The sequence below is a fragment of the Triticum aestivum genome, chromosome 6A (assembly GCF_018294505.1).
Source record: "Triticum aestivum cultivar Chinese Spring chromosome 6A, IWGSC CS RefSeq v2.1, whole genome shotgun sequence".
NCBI classification, from domain to species: Eukaryota; Viridiplantae; Streptophyta; class Magnoliopsida; order Poales; family Poaceae; genus Triticum; species Triticum aestivum.
In genome coordinates, this window is record NC_057809.1 from 582,331,870 (window position 1) to 582,342,752 (window position 10,883).

The window sequence follows — 10,883 nt, forward strand, 5'->3', positions numbered from 1 at the left end:
CACGCTCCCGCTCCCGCAGCGCGACCTGACGTCGCTGGCCGTGCCGCTGCCGCTGCCCCCGCCCCCGTCCTCCGCGCCGTCGTCCACGTCCTCGTCCGGGTCGGGGTCGGGGTCGGGCGGCGCGTCGTCCATGCCCATGCCCATGTCCATGACCCCGCCCAACTCGGCCGGCTCCGCGCCGCCCGCGCCCCCGCCGCTGGGCGAGCTGGAGCGGGTCCGCCGCGTCGGGAGCGGCGCCGGCGGGACGGTGTGGCTGGTGCGGCACGCGCCCACGGGCCGCGCCTACGCGCTCAAGGTGCTCTACGGGCACCACGACGAGGCGGTCCGGCGGCAGATCACGCGGGAGATCGCCATCCTGCGCACGGCGGAGCACCCGTCCATCGTGCGCTGCCACGGCATGTACGAGCAGGCCGGCGAGCTGCAGATCCTGCTCGAGTACATGGACGGCGGGTCGCTGGACGGCCGGCGCATCGCGTCCGAGTCCTTCCTCGCGGACGTGGCGCGGCAGGTGCTGTCGGGGATCGCCTACCTCCACCGGTGCCACATCGTGCACCGCGACATCAAGCCGTCCAACCTGCTCATCGACTGCGGGCGGCGCGTGAAGATCGCCGACTTCGGGGTGGGGCGCATCCTGAACCAGACCATGGACCCCTGCAACTCCTCCGTGGGCACCATCGCGTACATGAGCCCCGAGCGCATCAACACCGACCTCAACGACGGCAACTACAACGGCTACGCCGGCGACATCTGGAGCTTCGGCCTCAGCATCCTCGAGTTCTACCTGGGCCGCTTCCCGCTCGGGGAGAACCTGGGGAAGCAGGGCGACTGGGCGGCCCTCATGTGCGCCATCTGCTACTCCGAGTCGCCGGCGGCGCCGCCCACCGCGTCCCCGGAGCTGCGGAGCTTCATCAGCTGCTGCCTCCAGAAAAACCCGGCGAAGCGGCCGTCCGCGGCGCAGCTGCTGCAGCACCGGTTCATCGCCTCGCCGCCGCCGCAGCAGCCGCAGGCCCTCGCCGCCCCGCCGTGCTGACGGCTCCCCCGCCGTAACCAAGTTAAATTCGGAGGGATCATGGGTGGACGGTGGCCGGTGGCGGGACGTGGGATCTAGGAGGAGGGGCGATCGATCTTTCCTCCTCCTCTTAGCCATTTTGGGTAGTGAAGCCACCACCACAAATTTACCCATCCAATCCCTCTGTTGTTGCCGTCGCTCCTGAAATTAAGCTCAAGCTTTTTCTTTAGTTCCTGTTAATGTCAATTAAATGTTCTCCCCTCCAAATGATGATGATTATTCTGATGATGATGATGATGATTATTCTGATGATGATGATGATGATGATACAGTATGGGCTGTTAAAAATGCAATTTCTTGTTCCGAATTTGATCTGCTAGGAATTGTAGGGAGACGATGAGATGACGACAGGAGAAGCTTCTTGGATGCCGAGGCGGATTCGGCCGGATCGCCACCATGGATATAAAATATAAAAATGGAACAAATTTTTGAACGGGGGGACCAGAGCAGCCAACTTTAATCGGAGCCCTCTCTTGCTTCTCCCTCTGATGTTCTTGGTGAATCGCATCGGGCATCCTCTTTATTCGCGTGAAAAAGATGGGCGCTCCTAGTAGCCACCGCAATGGCCGTCTATGTATGTAGAGAGAGTAGCCGCAATCATGCAAGGCGCATCGGAGCAGCAGCAATAATGGGCGCATCCATCCGCAAATATTCCGGCACCGTTGCTTCCTTCCTTTTCCTCCCTCGCTTGTCAGTCGCGTTGCGCTCTCCTCTCTCCCCTTTTGTTTCGGGCCCTACCCGATGGCTTTGGATTCTGGTGGTCATGCCGCCATGCCGCCATGCATTGTGCACTGGCACGCTGGCGGCACGAAGATTCCTCGCTCCGGCAAACTAATGGCGTGTTTCACCATTGCCAGCTTGGTGGATTCTTCTGGGAAAGGCGCGTGTGTGAGAGAGAGAGAGGAGAGAGGTCCCTGGCTACGGCTAGGTACCTACTCCTACGTAGGACGACACTGTTTGGAAGTTTCGTTTCGTGGAGGGGGGAGCAGTGAGGAGGGGTCACGTCGCCGGCGTCACCGATCGGATCCGTCCATCATCGATCGCCGCCGCAGGCCTAGGACTGCCAGCATGATGCGCCTGCCTTCTGACACGGCCATTGGTGCGGCGTGATGCGTCATGGGAATTGCGATGACGCTGCGGGCGGGGACCCGGCTACTGGTCCTACGGTAGGGGCGCGGGCGCCAGTGCGCTTTTGCAGTAAACAAAGGTTTCGGGCGGGGGCGCATGCCCCACCTCTGATCTCGTTGCCTCGTTCGTTCGATTTTTTGTCCAAAAAGACCCCCTGGCCAACAGAATTCCCAAAAAAGATCGCATGTCAAAAACATTGTCAAAAAGGACCCCCTCGCTAGTGGCGGCAGGCGCGGCAGGCGACATGTGGCGCCTGCCGCCACGCCAGGAGGCGGCAGGCCCTGCCGCCACCGCAGGAGACGGCCGCGCGGGATATAACCGTTTGTGCACAGTGCGCCGAGCCGGGACGGAACGGCCAGGCCTGGTGGGCCATGCCGCCACCCAGCGAGGCGGCCTTTGTTGCCGCTGTCGGGCGCGGGCCGACAACCTGTGATGCTCGCGGGCCCCGCTTGTGGTCCAGGCCGCCACTGCAGCAGGCGGCGACCCTGTTGCTGCACGCGCGACAACGGCGCGAACGGCGCTGATTCCGGTGGGCGCAGATTTTCACAGGCGCTGCTTTTCCCCAGTTCCTTGTTTTGCTTTCTGCCACAAGTTTCGATGATCCAGAATCGGATTCCCGCCTAAACTTTGTAGTACTGATTGCTACGTAGACGAGACTGATTAAAGCAGTGCGTGATTCTCGCTTCCGTCTATTTCTCCAGCCGAAGCGACAGCACTCAGGCGTGCTGTTTTCAATGCGTGTTTTCATGCCGCACACTCGAGAGCGTTGTTGTTGCTGCGTGTGATGAGACACCGCGATGCTGGAATCCGATGTCGCGGTAGGTGAGTTCTGGCTAGTTCTGCCGACAATACAGTGGTCCTCTTCTTTTTAAACGCACATCCGCGGCTCCGTGTGCATACACTCTCTCTCTCTCGCATATCTCTGGTTGCCTTCTCTACCTCTTTGCTCTCTCTAAGTGCATACACAGACAGAAAGGAAAACTTGGTAGCCACTTTTACTCGTGATTTTGGTCGATTTGGAGTTGGATTTCGAAGATGATGAAGTTGAAGAAAAGATAGATTAAGGTAAGATCTATCCATTTTCGTTGGTTTCGTTCACATGCATGATGTTTTTGTTCTGTTTGATTAGTTCCTAAGTGTGTATTCTTTGTTGTTTTAGGCATAATTTTAGCATTTGAAGGAGTCATTTGGAGTCATTTAAAGCTTGAGGAGTAGGATTTGCATTGCGAAAGTGAACTACGAAGTTGAAGATCAAGGTATGAGCTTTGCAATACGTGTAATTTTTTGTGCATGCACGATGGTAATTAGTTAGTCATTTAGCCCGTCATTAGCTATGCGATGTTAGTGCGTAGAGGTTAGAAATAATTTCAGACAACAAATACAACATTTATAATATATTTTTTAGAAGAGTAGATTGAACATGTTATATCTATGTTAGGTGCATCCATTAGTATTGACATGCGAGAAATCTTAATACGGTAATTAGGAAAAAAACTTGTACAGTAATTATTCATTGCGTGTGGTATGTTATTTCATGTGGTATGTTTATTAATAAGTCTATAGTTAGAAAGCGTAGGTCTACTTTGTTATGTCGCAATAATCTAAATTTTATATGTTAAGATTATGTGCTAATGTACTTGATGATGTATGTAATTAGATAAAATAATTCATCTTAGTAGCAAACAAGGAGGAGATGACGTGATTGAAGAAATTGTGTTTCTATCTTCGCTGTCCCTTTTGAGGTGATGACCACATACATGCAAGTGCTATTTTCATACTTTTGATAGCAGAAAGAAAAATCCGTGTGTAATATTGATGTTCATGTGATAATAGGTTGACTCAGTTCATATAGTACTGGCGACGGAAATTTATTCGAACTATTTGGACTCTTAATTGCATTCGCAAGCACATCCATATTGAAGCTAAGGTATAAAATGACACCATAATTTTGTTAATATTTTTTATATTGATGTACTATTGTGAATAATGTGCATGCCGCTGCAAATATTATTATTTGTAAATAAATGATTACTATCGTATGCTATGAAAAAATTATATAAAGCCGGAAGAAATTAAATGTTTTACTCATATGACATTAAAATGTTATTATTGTACTGTTATATTTAGTGGCTGTTGTAAGAAAATTAATTTGTACTAATAGTCATTTTTACTCTTGTAGACGAGTTTGAGAAAAAATAGATCTTTAAATACACTTTAACCAAACCCTTAAAGTCTACGCAAATGATTCTAGAAACAAACCGAATATTTGTAACAAAAATACGGTTATTATTTTAGTCGTATGATATGTAAATGTTGTCATCATTACTAAATGTTCAGTTACTAACTATTTGAAATGTAAAAATGTATGGTGGTTAGGTACTATGGAAAATTTAGTAGTGTACTATGGGAACGTCTTACGCGACGGTCCTTTCGGGGTGGATGTGTCCTTGTGCGAGTCAACTACAATTGTAGTGAGAGACATGGTCAACGTGGGTTACGCAGCAGTTACAAGGTGCATCCGAGCGGTGTTTGGCCCAGGGATGCAGGGAAAAAAAATGACAATGGAGGCCTTCGTCGTTGACGGAGGAAATGATGAGACAGTTGCCCGTTGGGGTTTGCGGCCTGTCACAGGTGATCGGTCGTGGGGGTCGTACATGAGGTTTGCAAGCAATCCCAATAACTCAATGTATGGTCAGCCGATGGTGTATGTGGAGTTCATTTCAGTCACTGATGTTGCCGGATGCAGTAGCAGGGGTGGTGAGGTCGAGTTGGCCATCACATCAGCCCCTAGCATCGGCCCATCGGAACCGACGGGCGGCCAGCCTATGTATGACACAGGATATTGGTCGGCGGCCGTTGACATGAGCGAACACGTGGAGGGATTGCCGGAGGCGCTAGATGATGATGATCATTCTTCTGCGTCTTCGGAGTCAAGCGGAGAAGAAAATGTTCCTCCTCAGAGGGCGGTCGCGGCGGCACTGCAACCTGGGTTTTTACAGGATATGAGCATCACCAACGAATTTCACTCTGCTTCTGGCCTAGGAGCGGGAAGCCTGGAGGTTGGGCAAGTTTTCCCAGATAAGAAGTCTGCTTACCAGGCAATGGGTAGCTATGCAATCGGCATCCACCGCCAACATAGAGTGAAGCAGTCTGATAAAAAAGAGTTGAAGGTCATATGCATCCACACCGCGAAAGGTTGCCGCGGAAGAGTTCTCGCTAGAATGAAGCCTGGGGTATGTCAGTCATGGCATATCACAAAAATAGTGGAGCATACCTGTGAGCAAACTGGGACTCTTTCAGATCACTGCAATGTGACAGCAAAATTTGTGGCACAGACGATGGAAACAATTGTGCAGGGAAGTCTCAACATTAGTGTTAGGGCTCTGCAAAAAGATGCAGAGGATCTAATTGGATTCCCTATTAGCTACAGCAAGGCTAGGCGTGCGAAGTAAAATATATTCAAGAACTTGTATGGTACCTATGAGGAGGCATATTCTTATGCCCCTAGAATGCTTCATCAAATAGCAAGTGCTAATAGGGGGACTCAAGTTTGGCGGAGAGAACGTCCAAACCCAATGAACCCGGGTGAGCTAATCCTGGACCGCTTATTCTGGGCATTCGCCCAGACTATACAAGCCTTCAGGCACTGTCGCCCGGTATTATCTGTTGATGGTACCTTTCTCACTGGAAAGTACAAGGGCACACTATTGGTGGCGATTGCAGCGGATGCAAATAATCAGCTTCTTCCTATTGCATATGCATTGGTCGAGAGCGAGAACAAAGATAGCTGGTTGTGGTTCCTGAAATGCGTGAAGATTGGTGTCGTGAAAGAGCGTAAAGGTGTTTGCATCATTTCTGATCGCAACACTGGATTATTAAGCGCTCTTGAAATAATTAAGGCGTCGGAAGAAGAGTGGGGCTGGCCCGATCTAGAGGGAAGGTGGTGCATGAGGCATTTGGCAGCAAACTTTTACTCCAAATTCAAAAACAAGGATTGGTTCAAGTTATTCAAGAGGATGTGCATGCAAAAAACTGAAGCCAAAATGAATGCGATATGGGCAGGTATCAATGGTGAGATCGACCGCGCGGCCTTGCCGCAGAGAGAAGACGGGAGGGGTCGTAGGACGGCCATAAATTTGAGCCAGTGGATCACCGAGAATTGCCCTCATTTGGAGAAGTGGGCGCAGGCTCACGACACCGGGGCTCGGTATGGAATAATGACCAGCAACATGTCAGAGGTGTACAATGGTGTTCTTAAAGGGGTGCGAGCACTGCCTATCACAGCCCTAATTGGAGAAACTTGGAACCGGACCCTGTCATACTTTGCAGACAGGGTCACCGTCACCAAAGCACAAGTTGAATTGAACAAGCCATGGTCCGAGAAGATGCAAAAACATCTGGATGAGAAAGAAAAGAAGTCCTAAAGTCATGGCTGCAGGAAAGTGGACGCACTTAGGAATAAGTGGGAGGTCAATGTGCGAGCCAAGTACGTTAAGGGTCACCACAGAGGATCAAAAAAGCATGTTGTCACCCTTGGCTCAACCTCATGTGAGTGCACTTGTAACAAGCCCAAGCTTGAGGGCTACCCTTGCAGTCATGTGCTTCGGACGGCTGTTGTTCAAAAAATCAGCATCGAGCCATACATATCGCCGTACTTTAACATGTACAATCTGTACAACACTTGGAACGGTGAGTTCTGGGTTTGGGGCATTGATATGAACTACAAAATGTTGTGGCCAGATGGGCCGAAATGGGTTCCGAACACCGACTTGATGAGAACCGCAAAGGGACGACGTCAGTCTAGGCGTCATCGCAATGACATGGACCATAGCCAGATGGGAGAACCAAGGCGATGCCGCGTTTGCAGGTGTCCTGGACATTCACGCAAAGACTGCTCGTATCGAGCCAACAACAACGCATGATATTGATATATATGTACTCGCCATGTCTATTTATATTTCTACTCGTTATGTGTACTTATATTAAATTTAAATTGATTCTCTTTGTATTATTGTACTTCTGATGTTAACTTCAGATAATTATTGTAAATCGTATCTCTTTGTATTTTTTAAGTTAATTTTGATTTGCATTTATATTTCTGTCTTCCTCGTAATTTATATTTATATGTTTGTGTGCAGGTTATGGGTGAAGTGCCAGTGCTTTTGCAGGGGCCCCATGACGCCGGCCACCGTTGCCACCTATTTTTGAAACCAAATACTAAGCATGATTATCGGCCTTTCAGACTTCGAATCATAAAGAAAACATGGCCAATACACAATCATTTCCTTACTCACCTTGACGCTTATGGACTACAAGGTTTTGCTAGGCTCACATCATGCAACGACCAAGTACGTTCGGACCCATCCCTTTTGACATCCCTCGTTGACCGGTGGAGACCTGAAAACCACACCTTTCACTTTCGTTTTGGGGAGCTTGCACCTACACTGAAAGATGTTTCTATGATCACTGCTCTACCAATTAGAGGTGAGCCGGTAGTCTCTCCACGAGTGTCTTCATCTTGGGCATTAGATATAGCAGCCCGTCTTGGGATGGAAATGTCAGAATCACAACGTTCTGGTAACCCTCGGGGCATCCCACTCGTCTGGCTTCGTGATAACTTTCTTAATTTATCTAGCTTCGCCAATGAGGAAACGAGAAAAAGACATTTGTTTGCGTATTTGTTGTGGCTCCTCGGAAATCTATTTCCAAATTCACATGGGGACGTTGTTGTCCCTGGTCTCATCTACATTGCAGAGAATATGGTAGATGAACCTTTACCCGAGCAGCCAAAATACAACTTCGGTTTTGCCATGCTATCTCATACATACAGAGGCTTGTGTGATGCCACGCAAAAAACCTCTTTCGCACAAAAAGCTCCATTACTTTGTGTCGCCTATGAGTTTCTACAGTTGTGGTCCTGGGAATACCTCCCTGTAGGACGACCTCGTATAGTACAACCCATATACCCATACGACTTTGGCGAGGGTACTAGCGCAACTATGGCCACCAGGTGGACAAAGGTATGGAAACGTTAGTCTCCAGATATTGCGAAAAATTGTTACCCTATGTACCACCAGCAGTTTGAGATACTTGATGAGGCAGAAGTCACATGGAACCCGTGGATTCAGGACCAGCTAAAAATGGTCTTTGATGCTCGACACTTCACACCAGGCATGTTGACCGATAGTGCATTCTGGCTGACTCGCTGCAACTTATTGTTCCTGTGGTGTGTTGAACCTTACAACCCAGAGCGTGTAATGAGACAGTTCGGTCTCTATCAAAAAATTCCACCACCTTTTCCCAGACGTATCGACGAGGAAACACATAAGTAAGATGTGACATCCCTAAATAGTTAGTGTTATTTTTAATTTACTAAACTCACACTTTGTTACATAATTTGCAGGCTAAAAAATATGGGCAGTGGTTGGAGTTTATACGATTGGAGGGAAGAAAAGAGTGAATGGGTACACAAGTGAGAAAATGAAGCGCTAGCAGATATAGTGCGTCAACTTAGGTATATTTTATGTACATTATTTTTTTATGATGATCATACTATGCGTGAAGATGCTTTGCTTTCATCACAACGGTTTATGTAATTATTTAATTTCACAGACCGTACGATGGAAGTACAAATCAAGCGTACAAGCAGTGGTACTGCATGAACACACGTGCTAGCCTGGCCAGTCAGCCAGCTACTATACCAACACATCTCACACAAGAGGAGCAGGCGCGGAGACATGTTGAGCTGCATGCAGCTTACTATCGTGACCACCTGGTAATCACTTATAACTTTTTTAGGTCCATCATTTCATAATCATTTGAACTAAATAACATCTAAATATTGTTCAGCTTGAAAATGTCAACGAAGTAGGGCAGATGGCTACGGATAGCATGCCGGCCCAGGGCCCATATCGCAAGACATTCCAGAAACTTTTGCAACAATTCGTGGCAAAGAAGTTCAGATGCGGTAGAGGCGACGACGTTGCCACTGGAGCATACATGCCGGTAGCGAGGTCAGCCAGACCGAGTGCGGCACCGTCGTCCAGACCAAGCGAGGCGCGTACGAGCCATGAGCAATGGGGGGAGGGTCCGAGTACTAGAACGACATTGCCACGACATGACTCATCTCTGCCGCTGCATCGCTCTTCTTCGATGCAGCTTCGTCAGGGGCAGACATCTCAGGACCATGGCACGGGCTTGGATTCGATGCCCGAGCAATTTCTTTCCCCTAACCCATATGCGTACACAGGATATGATGCATACACCCAAGGTGAGGGATCTCAGCCGTATCTCTCCACTCGAGGGATCCCCATGCCCGAGAAGACTCGTGTACAGATTTAAACCAGCACCACGTACAATGGCCAGACAGTATAGGAGAGGGATATGCTCAGGTAGTCATGTTTACATTTCAATGCATTTACAATGATATCATATATTATTCTCTAACAGTTTGTTTCAAATGTTTCTATGTGCAGGACACACCTGATGTTAATTGGGGCGATGAGAACACCCAACGCGGCGTCAACACAGGCCTCCGGGGAGCATCACATGATCATGGCGTCAACACAGGCCTCCGGGGAGCATCACATGATCTTGGCGACACGGTTACGTCATTAGTTACAGAGTTCTTCGGAGGGGACGTTATTGGCCCACCTTTTATCCCCCCGGAGTCACAACTATACGCCTACAATTACGCTTCAGGTTCGCAACAAGGATTCGCGACTCCACCACCTACGCAGGACTCGCAGACACATGAAGCCGAATTGGAGTATGGCCGCGGTCTTCGTGTGCCCCGGCCACCTAATCGCTTGTCGCCTTCCGGTCGTAAGGAAAGGCCAGGTGGTCGTCGTTAAGTAGGGTGATTCATCTATGCACGTGCGCGACCCATTGTATCTACATATGTGTGTATCAGACTTTTCAATTTGAACATCTATGTATGCTGAAATAAAAATGCACCAGTCAGGAAAAAAAATTTCCCGCCTATATCTTCCGCCATACTATCCCGCTCCACTCTTTTGCTTATGTTAGGCCGAAATATATTTTTTTAAAATTTTGGCTGATGAATATTGTGCAACCATTGCCCGTCTTAGACATTGAAAACAATATATTTTCAAGCAACGCTTTCTCCTCAATATTTTCCCGCAAACGCTTTCCCTCCATATGTTCCGCCACCCATTTCCCGCCAATCCCTTCCCGCCATATCTTCCTGCCACCCGTTTCCTGCCATATGTTCCCGCCAACCCTTTCCCTCCATACCGTTGTCGTTCTTTCCCGCCATTTTCTCCTCTTTACCTATAAAACCCCCTTCAGACGGAGGTGGATAAGCATTTGAGTGTAGTGTAGTCGAGATGTCCCATTATCCTTTCGATCGTAGTTTTCACCCTGGGATGAGTAGCACTCTTCTGAGGCTAGCTACCAATTTCAAGATGGACAATAGGATAGTTCCATGGGACGATCTCACCGGTAGTGACACCATAATGAATGAGTTGGCTCACCAATTACGTAGGTCTGGGTGGCCTGAAAGGACCTATGAGGAGGTACGTAAAGAACTTCTTAGGTTGGATGCAAGGTGGAAGAAGGTTGTGGAGCCGAAGAGTGAAACTTTTAGAAGGACTGCAGAAAACCATCCATTTTTATGGACTGAGGAGAGCGAGGACGAAGATGATATCTTCATGTCGCCGCTTCC

The 10,883-nt window shown here is 49.0% G+C and overlaps 1 protein-coding gene and 2 long non-coding RNA genes across 4 annotated transcripts in view; all 3 read left to right on the forward strand.

Annotated features, from left to right (window-relative positions):
* LOC123128687 (mitogen-activated protein kinase kinase 5) overlaps positions 1 to 1,306 on the forward strand; it is a 1,901-nt gene extending 595 nt beyond the window's left edge. Inside the window, exon 2 of the mRNA XM_044548755.1 lies at positions 1 to 1,306. This exon is cut by the window's left edge and continues 6 nt beyond it. Coding sequence (XP_044404690.1) covers positions 1 to 1,030 — 1,030 coding nt within the window. The 3' untranslated portion in view covers positions 1,031 to 1,306.
* Positions 1,307 to 3,127: 1,821 nt separating this feature from the next.
* Positions 3,128 to 4,202, forward strand: LOC123131137 (uncharacterized). Its single transcript, XR_006464074.1, has 4 exons — positions 3,128 to 3,262; positions 3,357 to 3,453; positions 3,855 to 3,939; positions 4,031 to 4,202. It is a non-coding gene; the product is annotated as an uncharacterized lncRNA (long non-coding RNA).
* A 4,391-nt stretch (positions 4,203 to 8,593) lies between these two features.
* LOC123131138 (uncharacterized) lies at positions 8,594 to 10,157 on the forward strand. Of its 2 annotated transcripts, XR_006464075.1 has the most exons (4): positions 8,594 to 8,711; positions 8,810 to 8,972; positions 9,047 to 9,588; positions 9,673 to 10,157. It is a non-coding gene; the product is annotated as an uncharacterized lncRNA (long non-coding RNA). The 2 variants fall into 2 exon arrangements; XR_006464076.1 differs by lacking the exon at positions 9,047 to 9,588.
* Positions 10,158 to 10,883: the final 726 nt, after the last annotated feature.